Source organism: Gallinula chloropus (assembly GCF_964237585.1).
Source record: "Gallinula chloropus genome assembly, chromosome: 5".
Classification (NCBI taxonomy): domain Eukaryota; kingdom Metazoa; phylum Chordata; class Aves; order Gruiformes; family Rallidae; genus Gallinula; species Gallinula chloropus.
In genome coordinates this window covers 76,737,996-76,763,191 of record NC_140090.1, presented here as the reverse complement: position 1 = coordinate 76,763,191, position 25,196 = coordinate 76,737,996, and the positions used below count along the sequence as shown (strand labels likewise).

General features: G+C 43.5%; 1 protein-coding gene across 5 annotated transcripts in view; it reads left to right on the top strand.

The window, feature by feature from the left end:
• Positions 1-25,196, top strand: part of FGFR2 (fibroblast growth factor receptor 2) — a gene marked incomplete at its 5' end in the record, with an annotated part of 83,296 nt that overhangs the window by 22,837 nt on the left and 35,263 nt on the right. For all 5 annotated transcript variants that reach the window (XM_084265315.1, XM_084265319.1, XM_084265316.1 and 2 more), the window contains 2 exons: positions 4,275-4,444; positions 11,306-11,429. In XM_084265315.1, coding sequence (XP_084121441.1) covers positions 4,275-4,444; positions 11,306-11,429 — 294 coding nt within the window. The remainder of the gene's footprint in view (positions 1-4,274; positions 4,445-11,305; positions 11,430-25,196) is intronic.

Genomic DNA, 25,196 nt, shown 5'->3' with positions numbered 1-25,196 from the left:
AGCTTGCCCTTGGGAGAGGAGGGTGCTGGTGTGGACGCAAACGCATTTGACCATTTGCCCTATGTGTGTTCTTAAGTTAAAGGCATTTCATAGCAGACTTCACTCCCTGTTTGGTGTCCCTCTAGTCTGACAGATATTTTAACTGCCTGGAAAAAAAAAAAAACCCAACACTGTGGTAGATTTGTTCCAGACTGCATCCTGAATAGCTTTTTATTACTTCCAGCTTTTGTTGAAGGGATTAGTGCTGTGGGGAAGGTGCAGGATTGGTTCCACTGCAAAATGGTCCCCTCTCCCTGCAAAACGGCTTTGTTGGCAGCTCAGTTTTTCCCTCCAGTTGTCCTGAAGAGGTACTTCAGTTTGGCTCTGGAGGGCTGCCTCCAGGGATATTGGCCTGGGACTTCCTTTTACAGAGCTAAGGGCTCATCACATCCTATGGGCAGCAGTGGACAATGCGGTGTTGGTACTTGTTGTGCTTGGTCCTCATCGCGGTTTTGAGAGGGAGCTCTAATTTAAGGGGTTTCTCTAATCCTGACTTGGTACTGGCAAGGCAGCAGCTGTGATGGCTGTGCTGAGGTCCCCTAGCAGTAATTTATTCTGGACACCCCTGAGTAGCCCTGAAGATGCTGCTATTCTGCCTTGAATTCTAGTCAGGTGACTGGAGGCTTTATGTTTTGGGGATTTTTTTTTTTTTCCTTCTTATCACCCTTTAAACAATTTCTTCTTGGCCAAGCAATGGTAAATTGGCACCAAGAACAAAAAAGTATCTAAATGTAATCCTCATGCTGTTCTTTTCATGCCTTGAAGAATCTCAGAAAGGATGAAACAAGGTTCAAATTCATCAAATCCTGTAGAGTGGAAACCCACTCAAGGGAGCAGCAAAAATTGGATGCTGCCTAGAAGTGTTTTTTAATTAAAGGTCAAATACAATAGCACTGGAAACCTTGGAGGGGAGGGTTTGATGCAGTCATTTCAGGCGCACTATTGCCTGCTCGGGATGCCTGTCAGCCAGGCTTGGGGTTGACTACTTTTGTATTTCTTTTGAATTAGATAAAGTCCAAATAAAAATCGAGGCGTCCTGAAGTGAAGTGGTCCCCTGGGCTGCCTAATTTCAATTTCGCATGCAGGAGATTTGCCTGATTAGATGTAATGTATTTGCAGTGGAGTGCAGTGTGGGTCAGCAGGATATTTTCCTCACTAATGAGAGCTCCAAAAGTAATCAGGAATTCCCACCCATTCCCCTGCTGCTCGTTGCTTCTACTCACAGGATTTTGCTCTGTTGTTACTGTGAACTTTTAACAGAGGTGCTACCTACTTCCACCTGTCCTGTGAGCAAAGATGGGATGGGATGGACAGGGTCTGTAAGAGGAGTTGGTGTTTGGTGGTGTGTGTGCTCGTTAACTACATTAATCATTTAGTAAACCTGGATGGCTTTCCTCTCAAGGCAAATAGAAGCAGTAAAAGGCGCTTTGGGGTTCTGATAACTTATTCTATAAAGAGAATTGCTGTGTGTTAATTGGATCAGTCGCAATTCGAAAGCACAAAATGAGGCTGAGCGTTATGGCTTGTTGGGTGTATTGCAGCCTTTTTCTCCTCAGTGTACTGAGGAGCTGCCAAGATACGTTGCTGCTACTACCTGGTGAAAAATGGTAGGATGCCTTCAAGTGTTTTCAGATGGAGTTTCCAACACATGATGCCTCCCTCCAAGCTCCCCTGTAATGCAGGAGCACTGAGGGTTGTGTGAGGGGAAGAGTTCCAGGCAGAGACCCTTCTCCCAGCTCAGGGAGTTCCTTTTCCTCATGTCTCTCTGTCACATTATGGAGCCACTTCTCACCATTCCTGCCTGCGTCCTCCTGGCCTCTTCTCTGCTCCCTCCTCTTCCATAGAGCAAAGTTTTTCCTCTCCGTGTGTTTCACAGAATCGTAGGGGTTGGAAGGGACCTCCAGAGCTCATCGAGTCCAACCCCCCTGCCAGAGCAGGGTCTCTAGGACAGATCGCACGGGGAGGCATCTAGGCAGATCTTGAATATCTCCAGAGAAGGAGACTCCACACCTGCCCTGGGCAGCCTATTCCAGTTGTATATGACTTACAGGAGTGCTTCCATCCAGCCGTGGGTGAGCTGTGGAGCCCGTGCGTCAGAGGTTGTGCTTGCCAGTGACGGCATCCAAGCTTTTTATCATAGAATCATAGAATCGTAGGGGTTGGAAGGGACCTTGAGAGATCATCAGGTCGAACCCCCCTGCCAAAGCAGGCTCCCTAGGACGCTCTATATGCTCTATACGTTTGAGAAGGTGTGTGATAGACGTGATGAGAGGTGACTGTGCTGGCTGCAAACTTGCTGGGGTGGTGTTGCCAGTTTGGGGTCAAATCCAGACACTCTGCTCTGTCCACGATACCTGTGTAAGGGCTTCAGGTGGCTGATTGGCTTTGACCTGCCACAGTTTACTTTGACTTTGTGGGAATTGTGGGTAGTTCCCAATATTGGTCACCTTATGTTGTCTTGTGGGAGATATTTAGCAATCCAGAGAAAATATCCTTTTAGTGTATCTGTACCCATGTGTAATTCCACATTTGCCTGGTATACTTGTAACATAATTTGGTCTTTGTATGGAGCAGTTAATTCCTTTGGTTGGCTTTGTTTAAAGTCATCTGTTATTTTAATGCCATCCTGGTTTTAGCAAACAACATTAGCAGCGATTTTCCTTGCATCCCTGATTCACTTTAGCTCGTGTAACAATTCCTTAGTGTTGCAGTTAATTTTTCAATAGTTACCTGATTTCTTATTTTGATTACATGCACAAATTTGCTTTGCTTTTCTACTTCATTAATGTTAACGCTAATTGCCACTTCAGGCAAAAAAAAAAAGTCACTTATCGTTCTTAGCATCGTTATAAGACTTGCTTTTGGAATGTTTTCTTTAAACTGAGAGAGATGTTGTTAAAGGATTTATTCTTGTATTTTTTATCCAGCTGTATTTTTATTTAGGGAGGGGGGTGGCAGGATTTCTGAGTTTGCACTGATTGTAAGAACTGCTATAAATATTTGAGGAACGGAAGAGTTTATTTATAGTGGAGTGTTGGGCTGCTAATGAAGGAAATGAAACAGGGCTGAGCAAAATAGAGTTATTTTTCTGGACCCCTCTAGTCCTAAAAATTCCACACTAATCTGATTTGCTTCAGGAAAACTCCATTGTAAAAGAAATTAATGTTTCCTACAATTAAACGGATCTTGAATCTTTAACTTTTTAAAAACTCTTATGGTGAGAGAGCTGAAGCGATGCCATGAAGACTCTGTGTGGTGTTGGCCAAAGTTGCACATGGATCCCAACCATGGGATAACCTTGTATATGGATCCATCTATCTGAATTTACATCTTGGAGGGTAAAAACAGATGGGTTGTTCGTTGTAAGTTTTGTTGTGCTGTGTTTGCTATGCTGGTACGTGACAAATGATTGAGAACCTGGATGAGAGGGGAGGTTTTCCACATGCTCCTCATGCTTCTCTGCACCTGTGGGCATAGACTGGGCCAGGGCATGGAAGGAGCGAGTGAGCTCCAGGAACTGGTAAAAGTGATCACTCCAGTTAATATGGGCTCAGAGAGACACTCTTGTTTTGTGCCACGGTGTTGGACAGCACTGAGCATTCTGCCTTGTACAGCCTCATGGGAGTGGTGGGACATCCCTTCAAAATAATCAGGGCTATACTGAGTTTTGCTCGATCCATGCTTACTCATTTGTTTTCTTCCTCTTTGGTTAAGTTCTCAGAAATAGATTACATTTGTAAATGTAATTTAGTGGTTTCTACGACAGTCACCGTGTTGTCGTATGATGTAAGCTTCACGGTGCTGCTGGCCAGGTAGGTATGTTTGTCCCCCTTCTAGCAGGGGTTGAGGCTGATGCTTCCAGCAGATCTCCTGACTTGGTCTGTCTGGCTTCATAGCTGAGGTCCAAGAACTCGAAGTTTGCTGTGTACTCATAGTAACTCAAATTGAGGTTGGAGGCGTCTGATCATTTGATTCTGCTGAAAACTCCGTCTCTCTGTCTTACATGACATACACAAAACAAAGGATATCTAGTTAATTATTAGAATTTTGTCATAAATTATATACTCAAAGCTTTGGACTGAACTGCTTGCAAAACTCTGGTCAACACTTGTAACATCACTTCGAGTAATATACCCTTTCTAAGCCACGCTTTAAATGAAAATGTCGGTGGAGGAGGCTGGAAAGGGAGCTTGCATTTGAGTACTGATGGTTCTGGATGTCTGTCTTTGGAACAGGGGCACCTTACTGGACACATACAGACAAAATGGAGAAAAGGCTACACGCGGTGCCAGCAGCAAACACCGTCAAGTTCCGTTGTCCTGCGATGGGAAACCCGACGCCAACCATGCGATGGCTGAAAAATGGGAAAGAGTTTAAACAAGAGCATCGTATTGGTGGATACAAGGTACATTCTCATGATGGGATTTTGCAATTCCTGTTTTTGACCAAGGCTGGGGAAAAAAAAAAACAAACAGCAACTTGCTGAAGTCAACAGAAAATTGCTGAATGGCCTTGGATCAATTGTAGAACCAAAGAAGTAATTGTTTTCTTCTGGAGAAGAGTGGGTGGTTTCTTTGGCAGTTACTGAGCACTAATTCTATATACTTTTATTTTTTTCTTAAATTCAAGCTTGTAGGATAGCAGCATGGCAAAGGATTATTTATAGAGGGATACTTGGAAAACTAAAGGCTGACGTTGCAAGTGGAGTAGGAGCGTGTTCATTTTCAGCTGCGTTGTTAAAAACATGACCATCCACTCCGGTGATTGTCGGAAGTTTAATAAAGGAAGGGTTGGAAGTAAAAAGTTATTTTCTATAGAGTTTATGGTCTGTGAAACCGAAATGGGAAGCAGAATTTGAGGGAAAGTAACAGCAATTACTTACAAGGGTTTGTTTGAATTTTAAACAGCTTCAGATTAGATGGTTCATTCTAAATTGGTGGTTACTGATTAAGAGAGAGTATTAGGGAGGCCAGCTAGCTCTGTGGATTAGTGCACGGACCTTTAACCTCCTGGTATCTGCTTAGGTCAGGTCAGAAGTCGGGATTCGGTCATTTTATCCTGCTCCTTAGGGAGGATGGGAGTGTGTGACGTTGGCATCAAATTGCTCTTCAAGGACTACCCTGGCCATCCCACCCTGGGTTTCTGAGTTAATAAGTTAACCTCTTCTGCTGACCTTCCATCAGTGACTTCGTCACGTACCCGACCCCTTGATAACTTCTCTCCAAAGATGAGAAGTTTCTGAGTTAGTCCCTTGTGTCACGGTCATGAGCCCCAGCCTAGAAGTTCTGCTGAGGAGCTCAGAGCAAGTGGTAACAGTAATTAAAACAGAAGTTAACTGGCTTTTCCAGAAGATGGGGTAAGCTCAGAACTCAGTCCCAGGGACTGCCTCCCCCAGTACTTTTGCAGTATCTTCATAGTGCCTTGGTCCGCGATGTCCTGGTGGAACCAGGGTGTATATTGCTTCTTGTGCTGTTGACTCAGATCCTGCTTGGTACAAAAAAACCCCATGTTTTCCAGTGCAGAGGAGGACAAACCATGGTCTCCTTTCCTTGCTAGCTAGATTTACTGCAGAAAGTGTCAGTTTTTCCAACATTTGTGTTAGCAGAGAGTGAAGCCCAGAAAGTCTCCCTGTATGAACACTAATTATCTAAGTAGACTTTTCCATCTTATGTTTGCTTACACCATAAATTACTGTTGCTTATGAGTGTACACCTGGCAACACCTTCTGCTTTTCATAACGCTACGGAGTGTTAATGAATTGGCTCCAACTCAGTGGTTTTCACCTTTCTCTGTGCTTATTTAAAACCAACAAAAATAAAAGCCAATTAAAAAAAAGACCAAACCAAATTAATCCTGTCTTGGAAAATGATAGTAACTGTTTCAGTACCAAATGAGACGTTATTTGAACAGTTTATGTCTCATGAAGGGGAAATGCAGGTAACCTTCTTGAAAACCATGAAGGAAAATGTGTCCTGCATGGGAAGGGTGGAGATAGGTGATCTCTGGTTTGTGAGGGTGATCTGTACTGGGGCACACCAGCCTATTTGGGGCTCTGTGCTGCCACTGTCAGCCTGTGTTAGGGGTCTGGTTGAGCTCATTCAGGTCTGTGCCTGTTAAAGGGCACAAATTAGTTTGTTTATTCATGTGTATTAAATGTGCCCAATCTCCTGGGCATGTAGGTACTCTGGGAAGAAACCACAGATACCTGTTTTTAAAGCCAGCTGAGTAAGGGAAGCATTTACCTGTGATTCTAAATCATAGCAGCTTTCATCTCTTTAGTCTAAAGGTGAAAAAGAGGGGACACAGCTGTGGGTTTCAGACTTTCTTTTGCCTCAAATACATCAAATTTTAAATGAACCAGTAGCGTTACTTATTGTTGTTCTGCTTACGGAATCCATGCATGTTCCAGATGCTGTTGGTGTTCTGAATAACCATCTCTTTAAGGTGGAAGCTCGCTTTTAGTGAATAGGTGCTGAAGAATGAGGCCTCCAGAGCTCCTGGAGGCTGTGTCCTCTTCGTGTTATGATAACGTCACCATCCTTAGTTCAGAATGATTCTGAAATAAAGAAAGAATTGCATTTTCTTGACACCTCTATCCTGACAAATTTGTGATGCAGGAATCCTCAGAAAGGACAGAGTCCTTCCATGTTGGTCTGTGTTCAGCCAGGTACCACAGCAACTCATCATTCTTGCACACCAGTGTGGCGTGTGTCTGGGCTTTGCTGTATGTCAAATGTTTGTGCTGGAGATCTTTGTGTTCATAGTACTTTGGTCCCAGCTGTTCTAGTCGCTCGAACTTGGCCATCGCCAGTTGATGTGACACCATCCACCTCTTTCAGAAGAGACAATCATCCCCTGAAGACTTGAAGAACAAAGTAGAGGGAAGGAAAGTGCAAAGCTTCCCAGCAATAACTCCAGCCACCTCTTTCCTGCTGCCTTGAGCTAAGAAATCTCTTCTCCTTATCACAATCAGATAGTGGCCTGTAGCACTTTGTCCCGCTGGCTGGGGAATGTCTTGAGTCAATTTGCACTGGGGCAAGCTAGCAGAAAGGGTGTATGTGCTGGCCAAGATAGCGCCCAGAGTGAAATTCCTCCACTGTGACTAATTCTGGGTGGTGAATTTCAAGACTGAACCCTTGATGATTTTTCAAGGAATACCCAAAGCTCCTACAGCACGGAGAAGGAGATGTGTTCCTGAAGGTCTAAACCCTTTTTAGTCCTTAAAGTGATGATAGCCCTTGGTTGTGCATTTAAAGGCATTTTATCATGTCTTTGAGTGAATAATATAAATCCTTTGTGAGACCAAGGGAGCCTTTGCTTTTCTGTACACCACCCTGAAAGCAAATGGACCTCGACCAGTGGTTACTGTTCCAGTCTGAACGCGTGTGTGTTTTCACGTGTGCGTTTCGATAAGCTTCATCACTGCAGCCCTTTGATTCACATTTAAATTCAGCCAGGTAAACACAGGCTGAAGAAAGACTCCTGGCTGTGGATGTTGTGCACTTGTTCTCTGTGCCTGAGGAGAACCAGTATAGAGCTGAACTGTGCTGATCTTTTGGTTCCTAATCCTTCTTTCTTTTGAAATTCATTTAAAATTTGACCTCTTCTTACAATTTCTTTTGTTACATGAGAACCTTTCTTGATGTATCTGTTTGCTGAAGACATCCATTTTAAAATTAATCTATTATTTTTTAATAACAGTCCAAAAGCAAAATGTTTCTATGAAACACTACTTGTGCTTTCCTGGATTTCTGACCAGTATGGCATTTTTTATTCCAGTTTAGGTTCCCCACCTCCAAGCTCTATCTTAGGGGTACAGTTGTATGCATTTGATATCGATAACTTAGCTTAAAGAATTGAATTGTTTGGAGAGTTTGTTTGGAATAGTTGGTTAAATATTTGATGGGGAAGATGGTGAAAAAAAGCACCTCATTTTTTTGCCAGAAGTTTCCATGGTAAGAAAAAACCCCGTGTTGAGATTATATTTATCTCAATCCTTTGTATATAAAATACCATTTGTGAGCATGAAACATAGATAAAATAGGAAAATAGGTATTGTAAAGCAAGAATAGTTTTTTAAAATGGCAACAGCTGTTATTAAAGTGTGGTGGCAAAGTGTCCAAAGGGTCAAGCTATGGTTTGGCATGCTTGGAATGTGGCTGTTCCCAGAATTCCCCCCTATCAAGAAAAGGCAATGACACATCGGAAGGGATACCCTGAAGCTCAGGTGATGTAGTGGGTGGAACTGTTTGAGTATCCCCTATGATGTAGGGGAACAAAATAGTAGGAATAACAGGGTAATAGCTGGCCAGGAGCTGGTCAGGTTGGAGGGCTAGAAGAGTTTCCTACAACTGGCTATGTCTCAGGCTGTGGATGTATGTCTTTTTCTGGACCCCATGTGTTTGGTGAGGGTGCTCCTGCTTTGAACAGCTTGTTGCTGCCTTTGTGTTTTTTGCTAGTGGCTTAGTTCACATGAGCTCCCCAAGATGTTCTGTCTGCCAGACGAGCTCAAGTCATCCATGTAAACGGCTTAAACAGACCCAGCCGATACTACCCGGGACACTTATTAGGGAATATTTGGAGAGCTGTAGGATGACTGGTGCCTTCAGTTAGAAGGGCTCTAGTGAGCAACCAGGAGGGAACTAATGGTTTTCAACTGCATTACCAAAGGCACTGTCTATTGGCAACTTCAGTCCCCAGGGTGGGTTGTGGGGTTTTTTTCCCCTTGATTTGCTTCCCCACAAAAAATGGACATTGCTGGTGTAGTTCAGGTCACCCGTATGCAGAAGGGTGGTGTAAGACCTGTGCACTGTGGAAGCACTGGACCTGTCTTGAAACTGGCTTTTATATGAACTGGTGTGATGCTGGGGATTGTCAGCAATGGCACTGGTTTTGCTACCCAAGGAGAGGCTTTGATGGGACTAGGGAGTGACAGCATGTCGCTTAAAAAGTCCACATTGAAACCTGTATGATCTAGGTGTTGCATGGATGTGGCAGGACTATCATGCCTAAGAATGAAAGGTTCCCTTTGGGAGTGTTCCATGGGAGAAGACGCTGTGATCCCCAGCGAAGGGGAGTTTTTCTGGGCTGTGCTGCACTTGTAACCAGAAAGCACTAAGCCAACACGCCAGATCTAGTTGAATCCAGATTCGTGACATAAATCCAGTTGTGTGACGATGTGTCAGAAATGCTTTGGGCCTCTACAGCAGTTGTTTAGCTTAAACTGAAGAGGCGTAAGCTGTTGTTTTATTATAAAGATATTATCTTTTTTCACTGGAGTTTCAAGAAGGGAAATTGCACAAATACTTTTTAGTATTGCCATCCATTGTGGCTGTAAGTTAGTGATGTTTTCTTACTGAATGATAAACAATCTCTTGTGTTTTCCTATCAAATTAATTACTTGCAGCTTGTTACCAACTTTTCTTTTGTTTTAACTTCCGTGGAGCCATGATCTGTTCTTCCTGTTTCACAGTCAAATGATTTGAAAACATTTGCTGAGAATCTGAGCCACTGCGATGTAACTTGTAATGACAAAAGTTCAGGTCACTTTGACCAAGTTTCCACCAAAATAGCTCATAAAGAATTAAAATATTCAAAACATGTAGCTGTTGTGTTTGTTATTTACCAGTGGTTTATGACAGCAATTCTTCCTAAGCCAGAGTTTGACTTTCAAGGTTGCTTAGACAATAATACAGAAGAATAGACAATAAAATAACATTGATAAACTATTTCTAGCTTTATAAACTTATTTCTCAGCTCTTGATGCTGTGGAAAAAAATACCACTATATAGTTTTGATGTATACTGTTAAGAGGGCTAGCTGGGGAGAGCTGCTGTAGGTTTAGGCTGGAAATTCTGAGGCTGTGTCACTCACACATTAGGTTAGCATCTGAGCCCTTCACCTACTGCTGGAGCCTTGTCTAAGTTTTCTTTGTTTTTCAAAGCCCACGTGGCCAGTTATTAGCTAATATTATTAGCCTGTAACTGGACAATAATAGTAATATCTAGCTAATGAAGTAATTCCTAGCTGGAGGGATGAGGAAAGCCAGGAGCCCCTTACAGAGGGGGCTCTTTTCTTCCAAGTTTCGAACTGGAAGCATTTTTACCTGAGCAAGTGTTGAGAGCTCAGCTCTCTGCACCAGGGATCCAGCCCCACGTAGCCTTGTCCTGCTGGATAAAGACCTGTGCAATAGTCAGGCATGAAGCAGGATTTGAGACCTGGAGTTGTAACGATCTTTTAAGAATATATTACTGGAAGTGTCTCTGAATGGTCCCTAAATTTTTCTGGTGTGCTGCACTGAATTACCACTTTCCATTCAGATGATTAAAATGACTGTACCAGATTGTGTGTTATTCCATTTGCTGGAATACCTACTCTGCAGGATGAAGTTGTATGTTACAGCTACGCAACGTTAAGATTTTTGAGTGCTTTGTCAGAAATGTAATGCTAAAACAAGGGATTAGTGGGTAGCCAGCAAAAGGTCATTTTGGGAGCCAACTTATGATGCAGGATATATATATATATATATACACACACACACATACCGGATGACTCTATATCCTTCCAGTATTGGGCTGGATCCCATTTTCTTCAAGACCAATGCCAACACTCCTTTTGAGTTCAAATGGGAACAGAATCAGCACCTTTCATACATTCTGTCCACAAAAGGCTGTAGGAAATAAATGTGTGTCCTTATGCTCTGTTTCCTTGAGGATTTTTCTTTAGGCTTTTTTCATAAGGCAGCATCTCCATTTCTTTCTTGTGGTACCCCAGAGCAGCAAGAGATGTTCTCTGCATCTGTGGAGGGATCCTAAATCTTGACATTTCGTGCTGTGTTTCTCCAAAACACCATGAGAGAAAGATGGAGACTTAATGTTAGGGGATCGTATCCATCCTTTATTGCTGGTGGGCTGTTAATATTATCAGACCGTTGTTTGGATACAGGTGGGGGAATATCCTGAGGGTGGGAATTTGCTTTGAAATGGATTGGGAGGTAAAGCCTGGTGAGACAGCTCTACTAACTGGTGCTGTACTGGTAGGGTGAGGAAATTGTATAGCAGAAGGTATGGAGGCTTTCACTGCTGCAGCTGTACCTGATCAGGAATAAATAAAGTATTTTAGTGTCCAGAACTATTAAATGAGCTCGGAAGAGGCTTTTAAATGTGGATTACAAAAGATTTACTGTTTGGAAAGCAGTTCTTCTGGAGGGGGAGAGGGTGAAACTGTGCTAGTGAAGTTCCTCACCCTTCTGGTTACAACCCACCAGGTCCGCAACCAGCACTGGAGTCTCATCATGGAGAGCGTGGTCCCGTCTGACAAAGGCAATTACACGTGCATAGTGGAGAACCAGTATGGGTCCATCAATCACACGTACCATCTCGATGTTGTTGGTAAGCAAAGCTCTGTCACATATAACACAGTGTTTTTAATAATGACATTTTAAAATGGTCAGAACTAAGCTGATCCATTTTTGCATTGATTTTGAAGATGATTTCACAGTAGTCTAAAGATAAGATGTCACTACATGACCGATTGCTGCCTGAAGTTAGATATATGAAGTTATATATCCATCTGTCTCACTTGTGGCTGGTAGGACTAACCTACCCATGCCTTAGCAGTGTTGTAATGCCCATGTGTGCAGGTGAGTTTGTGTTGCTCTGATACACCTACAAGCCTCCTGTGATGAATGAATAATAAATACTGATGTGATTTTAATAATCAGTATCACAATTTCATTACTTGTACAGTTGTAGTAACGCAAACTTATTATTTAGTAATATTTAAATAAATATTTATTACTGCAGTTGTGAAAAGTGGCAAGAGATCCTTTAGATGCTGTTGTTGTAACTGGAATATATATATTTTTTTCCTTTAAATGAAAAGGTAGATCTTGATTTTGGTGAAGCTAGTGTAGGTCTGGTGCTTCAGGAAAGGTACTTTGCATTCACAGCAGTACAATACAGATCCCACCATATCCTGTTGTGTGGGCTGTAATGAGTCCCTGAAACATGGGTGATAAAAACTGTGAAAAAATAGTTTTACTTGAGGATGAATTCTAAAAAAGAAAAGGTAGTCTGAGTTCTTGGTTACAAAGCTGTGATTCAGCAGGACTGTAAAGCACATGCTTAGTAATATTAACTTAATAATACCGAATCCTGTTGACTTTAACAAGGCCTACACATATTTATTTAAGTGCTTAGCTAAATTAGGGCTTGAAATCTCAGGAACTAATTCCATTCATCCCTGCTCTTGCTGATTAACCTGGGTGGGTGTGAGCAGTTTTATTGGCTCTGAGGGCAATTGCTGTGCAAACTTGGTTTCTCTGGTGTCATAGGACCTGCTGGGTAGTACCTTTGGGCATCTGAGCCACTGTTTCTGAAGTATATCTTGAATGGACTTTGCTCTCTCCGGTCTTGTGGGATGATCTGAGCACCACAAGCTCTGTGAATAAAACTTTTGATCGATCAGTATTGAAAGCAAAAATGAATTTGAGTGTTGTAAGCTATTTCTGGCTGGTGAGTGATAACAGCCCAACTTGTCTTCTATGGAGAATTTCATTGTGAGTTTGGGTTTATATGTCCAAAACAGTGGCAGAAACTTAATTTCTCTATTTCTTGATTGCTTCCTACATGAATAAAAATGCATCACTCACATTATTTTGGATGCTTTTCAAAAGTAGTGTCTGATTTTGTGGGGGACCACTTAAATCTGTGAAACCCCCCAAATCCAGCAGAAGACAAGCCCCAGCTTGTCAAGCAGCAAGAAGTGCAAACATTCCCCACAACAGCACCAGTGAGAGCCAGCCCTTTGTGGAGGAGAGGAGGAAAAAGACAATTCTGTGATGGGGATGTGGTCTAACCAAAGCCCTACCACCAGCCCTGATATGTTGAAGTCTTCAAAGTCAGCCTGTGAACCACCCAGCTCACCTTGTGCTTGGGTTTAGGTAGTCAGCACTGAAAGCAGTGAGGGTTTTTTACAGCCTTGGTGGTATTTTGTCATCCACAATAGAGTGAGCTATGGGTATTGCTGAGGTGAACTGACAGGCAAAGCCATTTTTGACTGAAGACTTGTTTAAATGAAGTTTGTGGAGGGTGGTGCAGCAGCTGCCAGAGGTGGTATAAACTGTGCTCTGCGTGCCTCGGTCCTCTGGCCACCACCTTGTTGGAGGGTGCAGGCTGCTCGCATGGGCTCACCAGGGATAAGGCTGGATTTACAGAGCCTGGACCAGGAAGATATTAGGAGATGATGACTTGTGATGACTTTTGGAGGTTTTTTGGGTTTCTTCTTTTTCTTTTTTCTTTTTTTCCTTAGTCCTACAGGGAACTTAGATTGACTCAACTTTGGTTTTGCTTGAAACTGTTTTAGTGGGCATATGTGGGAGGAAAAAGCCAGTTTTGCAATATTGGGAATTTTCCTTGCTGAAAGAAAACTGGTTAAAAATTCCCCTTCCCTTCTTTGTTCCCCATTCCTTTTCCCCATTACCACCCCAGTCCCAGTCTGGCATGTTTCATGTTGACCATAAATTTCTTCACCCATTTTTTTTTTTTCAAGCAAATGTGTTCATGGGTGATGTGGTCACTTGAGCAAATATTTGTCAGAAGCCCTCTCACCTCCTCTCCCCCTTTGAGCCTTTTGAATGCCTTACACTGAGGAATATTATGCAGAAGTTTATTTTTCCTGGCAGTAAATTATAGTGACCTGCATGAATGAATGGAATGGTAATAAGGATTATGTCATTTATTTAAATGTCTATTCCTTTCCTATAGGGAGGCAGAAAAATAAATAATGAGGTTTTTTGAAAATGAGTAGCAATTTGAGGTGCTGTGTACCCAGCTTATGGCACCCAAAGGTGCCCTGACTTTCCTTGGGTGAATATTCATCATTTTTTTGATGCTCAGACCCTATGAGATAGCAAACCAGAAGCTCAGAAGTGACTCCTGCAAATACCAATCTGTTTCTTGGGGTTCTACCTTCTTAATCATTTTACTTGGTTTAACTTGTTGAGTTAAAGAGTGTGATTGTTAGTTTACTTTGAAAACATATCTATGGGAATGCACACCTTAAGATACCTGTATTGAATTTACTGTGAGTGTCTCAAGGGATACTGCACTGGGACTTTAACCCAAAAAGGGGATTGACATTTCTCCATTGATGACTTCTGTAAGAATCATGGATCTTTGGCATAAAATTGCTGAAGAAGTAAAATAAAGGCTGGCCAGAAAGGGAAACTCTTGACAGTTCTTCTAGTTAAGACAGTTCCACAGAAGTTAATTTTGTGGGTTTGGGGTTTGTTTTTTTCCCTTCCTTTCTTGTTTTCATATGAATTTTCAGTTCCCGCAGGGCTGTGAATAGTTATGGATGTTTCTTTAGAAGCAACTGTGGATGTAGACTGCATCTTAGAAATTCAGGTTGTAATTTTTGGTTGTGTGTGGAAATCTGTCAGTTGAAAGCCTCAGAAATTGCTTTTCCTATACGGTTTAACTGGTTCCAAAGCTGATTAAGTGTAAGTAATAGCAAATGGTATTAAACATGGGAACGTATTGCACTAACATGAGCATCTGACTGTATAGTATAATGTAGAGAACCCTCTGATTATGTCACAGATTTGGGAGGTATCCCAGCAAAAATCGTGCCAAATAATGACACAACGCTAGTTAGGAATATCCAGTGTTACTTGGTGCCAATAACTTTCCAAACCTTGAACTCTTTTGACAATTAAAAGCCTGGAGCCAACAGGGCTGAGTAGTTTTCAGTCAGAATGTAGGTGTGAAGTATTCTCGTTTTTACCTTGTAATTACTTGCAAGAACCCTCTTAAAATAGTCAGCTCAGCTCAGATGGTCTCGTTCAGATTTACAAACCTGGCAAAACCATTGCACTGAGGGTTTGGGTTCTTTTTAAACAAGGGGAATAGAAAATACTGAAGAAAAAAGCAGGGAGTTGTTGGCAGCCCCTCTGTGTTGCAGGGGATGCTCGTGCGCATTGACAGCGCTAGTAGGGAATTGTCTGAGTTGGCCAGGATATTCTGTGTTGGACAAAGTCGTTCTTTAAATGCTTGGGATAACCTGGTTCACTGCTTCCCCCCCCCCCTCTCTTTTCCATTTCGGATTGGGGACTGAAGGAGGCTACGTGCAGGGCATTGCTTGAGGATGTAAATGTGTTGGATTGTGGGAGCAGCAAATAGTGGCGATAGAAAACTCCGGTGGGATCCTCTGAATGGGGAGACAAGTCGGTTGTAGCTTTGGATTGGAGTACTACCCAGAGGCTTCAATTGATATCGGCTACTTACTGTCCGAGGGTATGTGCCAGCGCACAGTAATGTCTTACAACCAAAACGTGGAGGGGCCAGGAGAAGGAAATGTCACTGTCCATTTTATAGATGAAAAACCGAGCTGTGGAGCAATGAAATTTCTTGCCCTGGGTCGCACAGGAAGCTGGTGGCAGAGCCAAAAAGTAAAGCTGGTACTTGAATCCTAATCCAGTGCCTTAATTAAAAGAGTGTTCTTTCCCTTGTACAGTTTAGCCCATCAGCTGTTATTTTTACATGCAGCTGAAGTGCCTTTCTGTTCTTTTGTATTTATCAGAAGGCAGAGGCTCGCATTTTCATAGTAAGCTTACTAACAGACTTAACTCCATTCTCATTAAGCATATATAAACCCCCACGCAGCCTTAAGGGAGAAAGAATGAATGAAACTGATGTGGCTTTCGCTTTTTGAGTTGTATTGTAGTGAATCCGGGTTGTAGGAAGCGACGTGGGAATGCAGCCACTGAGACTTGTATATAATTAGATCACTCTTGGATTGCAATTATCGCTGGAGTACGCTTTCAGCAGCGGCAGTCCTGCTTAAGCATGGCAGTAACTAATTGAATTTTGATTTTAACAGAAAAAGAAGGGGAAAGGGGGGGAAAAAAAAAGGTTAATCTTTGAGCAGCCCTAGTGCAGGTAGCCATTTCTGTCCTATTTAATGTCATCATCCAGGGAAACAAAAGAGGGGTTGGTTTCAGATGAAGTTCTCCACATTACCTCATTTACTGCGTTTTATAAGCAGCTGCCATAGCACGACACATCTTCCAAGAATGTGTAAGAAGACCCTGCTGTTTGCTATAAAAATGAACGTCATGATTTTATTATTACATTTATTTATTTACTTAGAAAATTCATTTTCCAGCCAGTTTTAGGTGTGCTTTGACCTGTTGGTAATTTACCTAATAGCCATGCCTTTGGTTCTCACTATGGAGGAGCTAACTCCAGAGGTGGCAGGGTACCACACGCTTGGCCCTTAACAGTAATTTGTATTTTCATATGAAAACAGTGAGAGAAGAACTCATCATTCGGGAAGTATTTTAAAGGACTCTCATTTTTAAAGGACTCTCAGCTTAAAACTTGTGCCCCAGAAATCTCATGTATGAGCAGTTTTACTGATGGGTGTGCAGGAAACCACTTTTATTCTGAACTCTTGGAGGTTTAAAGGGCTTTATGGTGAATTTTATTCTTGTTTTTTATAGCATGTTATTAAAAAAAATCTCCTTTTTACTGTTGATACCTCACTGTTTATATTTCCCTTAGTTAAGGCAGAAGAAAAAAAAAACTTCACTTTTGTTTCTACTCAGTTTTATTTTTGGATTTCCACGTGTTCTCAGAGTCCCCAGTTGTGAGCGTGACATGGACGTGCTTTTTGTTTTAAAGACATGTTTCCATTCTGTCATTCCCGAGTTCTTAAAAGCATATGTATTGTTACTTGCTTTTTGCAGAGACTTATTTTGTCAAAATAAAGTTCAGAATTAGTTTGACTTAACTATACTCCGTTCCTGAATTTCCAGAGATTTATTTTTAGGATTCGTGTTACACACGAGAGAGGATCTGACACCAACTAAAAACATGCCTTGACCATTGCATCACTAATGTCTGGCAGGAGTTAAATGTGCAGGTATTAAAACCAAGCCTAAACTTGCACTGCTGGCAGATGTGCTTGTAGTTGTTGACTTGCTCTTTGCGTGGACAAGCTTTGGCTTGACGTCTTCACCCAGCGCTTGCGGCATGGGACGTGATGAGACAGGGGCTGGAAGCACGAAGGAATCCACACGGCTGCTTGCCCTCAGGTATCTGGTTAGGAAGATTTCATTTAACATACTGATACTGATAAGCCCAAGCGTGGACTTTACACCTGGCACTAGGTTTTTGGCAAGGTGTGTGCATCTGAGAAGAAATTACACAAATTGTTTAGTGCTGGAGGCTGTGCGGTTCGCTCCCGAAAACAAAGACCACAGTGTGATGGTTCAGCTGAGGGAAAACGAAAGCTTATGTTCCCCCCCCCTCACCACCACCTTTCTTAATAAGGTAAAAATATTCCAACCCCCAAGTTTTATAGTGCTGAAGCTTCTGATTTCATTGGAATAGCCTGGCTAAATTATATTTTATGGACAAATACTAGTGTCATTACTTCATCTGCTGGGTGAACAGTGAATTTGTCATGTTTGGAATGCTTCCTGCGGAGTCTGCTGGGGGAGGACTGGTCTCCCTGTCCCACTTTCTGTCTTATTACAGCCCCAAGGCAGGTATTTCTCTTTCTTTTGATGAATGATGAACAGGATATTGTTTCAGCTCTGTTATTATCATTTTTAATCATGCCTTCTAATTCGCGCAGTATCCTCGTGGAAATGCAAGTAGGAATTTGCAGGAGTTGTTTGAAGATGATAACAAGACTGCTGCCTTGTTAAATGTGCAGTTGGTATGTTTCTCTGCCTAATCAGAGAGGCTCTTTAACCTGGTCTAGTCTTTTCTCAACAATTTTGTCACTGAAAAGAGAATAATGATTGTTTATTTGGCAGTAACTTGGCAAAATTATGTCCTCTTAAAAAAAAAAAGGAGAGGGGGTGGAGCTTGAATTATCACAAACATAGAAAAATAGTAAATGAACTGTTATGCAGACTGGATGAATGGACCATATTAAAGGCCAATACAAGGTTATTAATCACGACTGCCTTCTTATTAATAAGCATTTTCCACCTGCATCACTTCATATTGTTGCTGAGCGTGGGATGAAAGGCCAAGGTGGGACAACCCCACCTGCAATGGGATGACCGCCTGTGGTGGGTGAGGTGAATCCTACCTGAGACCATCACATTGACGGTGTTGGGGGTTCAACTGGGATTAAGAGAGGTGTAGCAGAGGTGGAAGGGGATGGAGACAGCACTCAGTGGCAGACTAGAGCGGTAGGCATGGGAGCTTGTGCATGGTTGTATTGAGCTGAGGGTAGGATTGCTGGCATTTGGAAGTCACAGGAGTGAAAGGGTTTGTGGAGGGGTTTCTCAGGGGAAAGGGATCCTTGGGGTCCCTTCCACCCCAAACCATTCTATGACTCCACGATGCTCATATGTGAGAAAATACCCGTGCTGATTTTGCACGCATCTGGCTTCATAGGAAGGTGGTGATCTGAAGTGTATGCTGAAAGACAGGAAAATGTGGTTTCAAAAAGAGAGGTCAAGAACTGTAGGAAGTAGCAGAGGAATACTTGATTTGGAGCACAAAGCTTCTGTCCAAGCATGGCCAGCCTAGGGGCTTGCTATGAAAGCTCTGTCTTCTGTCTTACAAACTTTACCTTGGTTTACCTGAAATACTTGAAATATAATGACAAATGTGAATAATCAGGGTCTTCCCAAGAGCAGTCATCTTCAGCATCTAGTCCAACATTTGGAGCGGGTTGTGGATTCTGCATTGCAGAAATGAGTGTGTTCCTGATGGAGGGACATCTCCCCCGCCCCGTGACATAGGACCACACAATGGCAAATTTCATCACCATCACCCAAAGGCTGTGTGAGGTCCAACATGTCTTGAGGCTGAGCTGGGACGGTCCAGCACAGAGCATTGAAACTGGGAGCTGGAGCTTCTCTTGTGCCCTGAGAGCCTGTTCACAGGTCAGCCAGTTGTGTCTAGCAAGGGAGGCACAATACCATTGTCTATCTGATAATTCCATGCCTGCATTCCTCAATAAAGCAAGTGTGCTGTGTAAGAAACAGGGGAGAAATGTCAAAATACGAGGGCTTTTAAAGGTTTATGTAATCTTTTCCCTTTTACTTTATTAAAGGCAGAGCTGTTTTTAGGGAAGCAACTTTGGACGATGAAAAATAGCAGTCAGGTCACAGTGACAAGAGCAGTGTTAACTCCCACTGTGTGCTTTATGGCATCGCTGGGTGCACTGGGGAGTTACACCCACTGCAGCTGGGAGAGGACAGCATCCCTGTGGGAGAGATGCTTCTTGCCAAGCGTCTGAGAAACCTTTGGCAGAGCCTACTGGAGAGCCCAGTCCAAGGATGCTGGACCCCAGTGGTGTGTCTGGTTGAGTGCTGGGAGCTGTGCACAATGCAGAGAATAGTGTATGTAAAAACATTCATCTAGTCTCTGGAAATGGCCAGAACAGTAAAAATTTACTTGTCTGTGAGAAGTCACAAGTTGTTTTTCATACCCTCTTGCAGTCTCCTTCTTTTACAGCACACAGAAAAGGATTTCAGTGACAATTTCAGTTCCTCATTGTTCTGCTTCCCATGTTTTTTCCAAACCAAAACAAGGCCTCTCCCCTCTTTGTTCAGACATGCAGGAAGCTTTTGCTTCTGCATGGGCTGTGTGAGGAGCGCTGCAAGCGAGCTCTGAGGTCAGTGCTGTACAGCTCTTGCTGCTCTCACCTTTTCAGCTCCACGGTGCTGATGAGACCCACGCTGCGTCTTTGCTTTACAGACAAACTGGCCTTAAAACCCTGTTGATAATTTCATTTTAAAACAAGAGGGTTCACGTTGTCTGCCCTATCCCTGTGCCTGCTGGATGCTTATGTCTCTTTTAACCCTCTGATACATGTGTGGTTTGATCAGATAGCTTTTAATTAGCTCTGATTCTCCCCCTTACTGTTTTCATTCACATCCACAGGCTTTGATCAAGCCAAGTCGGTCAGTCTTGCTTGCTTTCTTTCCCCCGGCTTGCTGCCATATGAGAAAGGGGTGTGCAGATGAGCTTATGCTGCAGAGGTGTTAAGCAAAGATGAATTTTAGCAGGGGACAGCAAGCTGAAGCTATGCTGTAGAGCTATCCAGAGAGAGACAGATGGGATAACATCAGTGGGAGCTTTGCCTGCTGGAGAAACCGTGCCATACTTCACATCAGAGGTGAAGGTGGTGAAGCCAAGGACAAAGAGTTTGAATACAACTGATTAGTTTCTCTGAGGGTTTTAAAGGGGCAATGCTCTTTGCTTAGCTGGCCTTGGTAAGTAGGAGGGCAAAGTTGGATGGGGTGGTAGAGGCTTTGTTGTGGGTAGGAGGCTGCCCGCTTCTGGTGTGGGTGGCAAAGTTTCAGCCTACAGAACTGAAATTCCTTCATAGTATTAAAATGTTTAATTTCATGAGAAAGTATGCAGTGACAGCAGGGGATATATGAGGTCTGGTTCCCTTCTGTCTCAGCTTTATGCTGATTGCTGATACTGGTCCACGAAGCAAAGCAGGGATGGGTGTTTGGGCGCAGGGGTTAGCAGTGACAAAATACATCACAGAAGAAGAAATACCCCAAGTTTATATAAAAGCTTCTAAATTTGAGGACAGAAGGAGTTTAGGAAGTGGGTTATGAAGGGTCAGCCATCACTCCCGTCTGCATGAGCAGGTTCCTGTGCTGCCATGGTCCTCGCTGGGTTGGCTTGTGAAGGCCAGGAGCTCCAGCTGCAGTGACACCCCTTGGAGCTCTTGGTCACTGAGATGACTTCTTAGAATAGCATTGGGCAAATAGGAAATGCTACATGGAGACTTCTGCTCTACAGGAGCTTTGAACAGTGTGAACATTTGACATCTAATGCCTACTTGATGTAAGATGACAAAATTTGTAAGGCATGATTTCATCAGAGCTGATAATGCTGCTCTGATCCATAGGCTATTCTGCTAGTCTGCCTGTAAGGCTTCTCCCTGTTCTTTCCCAAATATTCTTTGCCAGGGATGATCTTTATCTCTTTGTGTTTAATGACAGTGACCTGTTATTCCTTGTAGCCTTAAAATATCTCCTGCTTTTGCAGAGTTTGGGAAGAGAGTGCTGTCCCTAACTTGCTGTGGGAGCTACCTTGGAGTGTATAGATTCCCAAGGAAGTGATGATTGGAGGGGTGTGTATGTATGTATGTACATACAAATGGAACATGACAGTTCAGCAGCACTTCTGAATTGGTGATAAACAACACGCAGTGCTTCATATTATGCAGAAACCAACCCAAAGTGACATGCAGCTGGTAGAAGCTGCTCAGCTCCTGGCTCACGTATATATAGTGTATGACATTAATTAGTGGAGTCGTTTTGCAGACACCTGCTTAGTTGTTTCTGATTTTCTGAAAGAGCAGCCAACACAACCTTACTCTTCCAAGCCATGGAGCAAATAGTGGAGCTAGCAGTGTTTTCCTTCCAGTGTTTCATAGAGCACAGGTCCCCATAAGTGGTTGCTTGTTGCTGGAGAAAGGAAGCGAAGGTTTGGCTTGGCCTTTGTGTGTACAAAGCTACCTTGAAGGAGGAAATTCCTGTGGAGACTCTGACAGCTGTTTGGTTAGATCCCTCCTACACCACTCCACCTGGGGGTATGGAGACCAAGTGTAGTTTCAAATCTAGTCCTTTGTATGAACTTGGATAATGCTGGATTTATAGAGAAATCCGAGTTGCAATTCCTCATGCCTTGGCTACTCCTGGAACTCTCCTCAAAAGAGCTCTCTAATTCAGAGAGCAATAATTAATCCAGCCTCTGAGTGCCCATGAACTGAGGCCAGATTTGCAGCTCACATAGGTGAGATATTTCATGAAGGACAACAATCCTTGTCTCTCTCCTTCCAAACTGCTTCTTTTGCTAGAGCTTGAACAGGATAGAAACTTGAAAGATCTTCATTCACTAACTAAAGGGTGAGAGGTTGATAAGGATTCAATCTTTCTTTTAATGGTTGATATTTAGCCCAAATTGGTAGTGACCAGAGAATGATATCCTGTGGTTGGCCAGTGGCTTTAGGTAGGTATCCACAGAAAGCATTGTTGGAGCCAGCAATAACAGTGTGTGTGTACAGTCTCATCAGGGATGCCAAAAATTGAGTGTAGAGTGGTTTGCACAGGTAGAGAGCTGTTTCCCCAGACTGTGTGTGGAATGGCTGTTAGTGGTGCTTCTGAGAAAAAGCAGTATTTCATCTTTGAGGTAGCATTGGGAACTCTGGGCCCTGTGGGAAGCTGGAGCTATACCTGAGAGGCTTTACCTTTCTTACAGCTCCAGGCAGCAGCTGAGTCACCTGAGAAGTTATCGTACAGCTGCATTTTCTGTTGGAGCCATTTTGGGAATTTCATGGGTGTACTTTGGAAGAGAGCATGAGGAAGGGGCCTCTGGGTGTCCCAGAGGTGGGTGACACCACAGGCTTCTACCATGAGGCTTGCCTGTGGCTTAGCTGGTGGTGAGGGATGTGTAGGCAGATGTGCATCTGTCTAAAGTACCTGCCAAGGAAATCCCCAGCTGTGACATGTTGTTGGATAGGAGAGGACACATACAGTTAATTTGAGGATAGAGCCGTGTAGCAACATGTTCATCCATCAGCAGTGCTGCTTGCTGAGCTCAGTGGCCTTCATAGAATCATAGAATGGGTCTGGGCTGGAAGGAACTCCAAGGGTTACAGAGTTCCAATCCCCTGCCACAGGCAGGGCCACCAAACTCCAGGCCTGGATCTAGACAAGGCTCATGTTAAGTTTCTCGTCCACCAGAACCCCTGTGTCCTTCTCAGCAGGGCTGCTCTCCAGGAGCTCCTCTCCCAGTCTGTGTGTATGTCTGGGATTCTTCCGGCCCAAGGGCCAGACCTTACCCTTTGCAGTGTTGAACCTCATTAGGCTCACCCAGGCCCACCTTTCCAGCCTGTCAAGATCCCTCTGGATGGCTTCCTTTCCTTTTGTTGTGTCAACCACACCACTCAGCTTCAGGGACCTCCTGGGTTAGGTACATGGGTGGGTGGTTATGGTGGGGACAGTGCTGTGTACTGAAACACTGGGGAGAAATATTTCAGCCAGGTGTGTGATTAAGATGTTTTGTTTGATTTTTAAGGCTGAAGAGTCAGCCTTGCAAGTTTGGGCCGCTAAGCCAAGACAAGAGCTGGTGATTACAGTCTGGCCTAAAGCACTGTAAAGTGCTTTTGAGACCCGTAATTTACAGGCTAATTGGCATTTGCCAAAGCAGCAGAAGTTGTGCTATTGGAAGGAAGGTGGTGGGAATGAGCAGTGTTTTCCCCAACAGGGTCCAGCCTGCCGCTGGAGACTTCTCACTCCCAGAGTCAGGCAAATTGCACAACTACAGTGCTGGCCGTGCTGTGCCTAGAGCTGAACCTAGGGAAGAAGGCACGGCAGGTCTGTGTTTTCAGTTAAGCAGAAAGGTGGCTGGAACTGCTTAATTTTTTCATCCAGTGATGACTGAACACAGGGGCTGTCAACCCAGATTGGTCACTGCTGCTGCCTGAGGGACATCACTGCGGGAGCCCTCTGTAGACTCACAGTGACAGCCATCAGGATGACTCCTTAGGAGTTGGTAATATTTCAAAACTGGTATTAAAGACAGATAAATGTGTCCATTTAAAAATTGTGTAAAAGAGTTAAATAACCCGTGTCATTCCCCACCCCCCATTCGTTGAGCATCTCTCCCTTGTCCCCAGAACTTGTGCTTGGTCTTGCATTTGCTATTCAGCTTTTATTTTCCTAGACTGCACTTGAATCACACATTTGCAAGGAGAGGAAACAAGCACATTCAAAAGGAGAAAATAAGAGTAGTTTTCATTTTTTTTTCTTGAAATGAATCAAATGCCTTATCCAAGGGCCATTGAATTCCATGTGAGTTTTTCCCCTGACTTCAATGGGCTTAGGTTCTGGCTTTTAGCTCCCGTGAAAGGTCCTGAACTGTCTGTGCTAGGGTGATGAGGAGGCTTGGGTAGACAATTACCAGAGCTCTTCTCAGCCTCTGGCACAGCCAGGTTGCTAAGGAGACTTGGCCTGGGGATGGGCCTGGTGCTCACCCCTTCCGGGGTTATTGTCTCCTCTCCCTGCCAAGGCACTCCGGTAGCGGAGGAGCCACTCTTTCAGTCACAATACGCTCTACTTCAGCCTCTGGCAACAGCAAATCCTGCCCTACATCTTCCCTTCCTGGCATGCTCAGTGAGTTGCCTCTCCTCTAAAAGTTTTTCCATCCCTGCACTCCCTGCACCAGGACTGGAGTGGTGGGATTGCATCTTCTGGGTTCTCTTGGCTGTGAAACTTGGGTTTTGCCTACTGTTGCTCACCTCTGTACCCCAGCATCTTCACCTTGTATGTTTGCATCATGGCTTTCCTGTCTCACTTGCCTCGGATTTCCATCCATCTTGGCTGTGTCTGGTCAGCAAAAAAATGTAAAATAATTGGAGGAGAAAAAGCCATGGATGGGAGCGAGATGAGGCCCTTTTGTAGGAACCACCTGTCCAGTGACTTAAACTTCTTAAAGAGCCATTTCTCTGGACTCTTTGTGAAGTGTGCAGGCTCTAGTAGTCATTTCCAGGCTTGTTCTTCTAGTCACTTCTCTCTCCATCAGTGGTGTCAGGATGGGCTTCCCACCCATCTCCAGGGCTGGGAACTTCCTGGGCAGCTCCTGCTATCAGGCCATTTTTTTTTTTGAAACTTGGAATTCTGGAGCTTTCCTGGATTATTTGCAGTTTTCTTTCTTGGAGGGGGAAGTATTCCGAAATTTTAACAGGCTAAATGATGGTTTCATCTGAGCCATTGGACAGGTCTCTTTGTCAGTTGTCTTTTCAGATGGTGAGTCTGTTTGAATATAGATAAGACAGCAGAATTGCTCAAGCTGTTCTGAGCTGTTCAAGCTCTGGGCACTCTTATGGTGGTGTAAAGTTGAGATGCTTGTAGTCTTGAATATGATATTCCTCACGTGAGAAATCCTTTTTGCACTGCCTTTTGTAGAGAATTGACTCCTCAAATGGGGGGATGATGTTGGTTTTGTATCTAAAAAGCAAGTTGGAGAAAGCAAGCTGGTTTCTGTCTCTTAAGGTGGGATCCAACATTATCTGGGTTTCTCTTTAAGAAGTATTTTAAAGCTTTATCTTTAAAAAGTGTTATAAAGTCAGACTTTGGGAAGAAATAGAATAAGAATGAA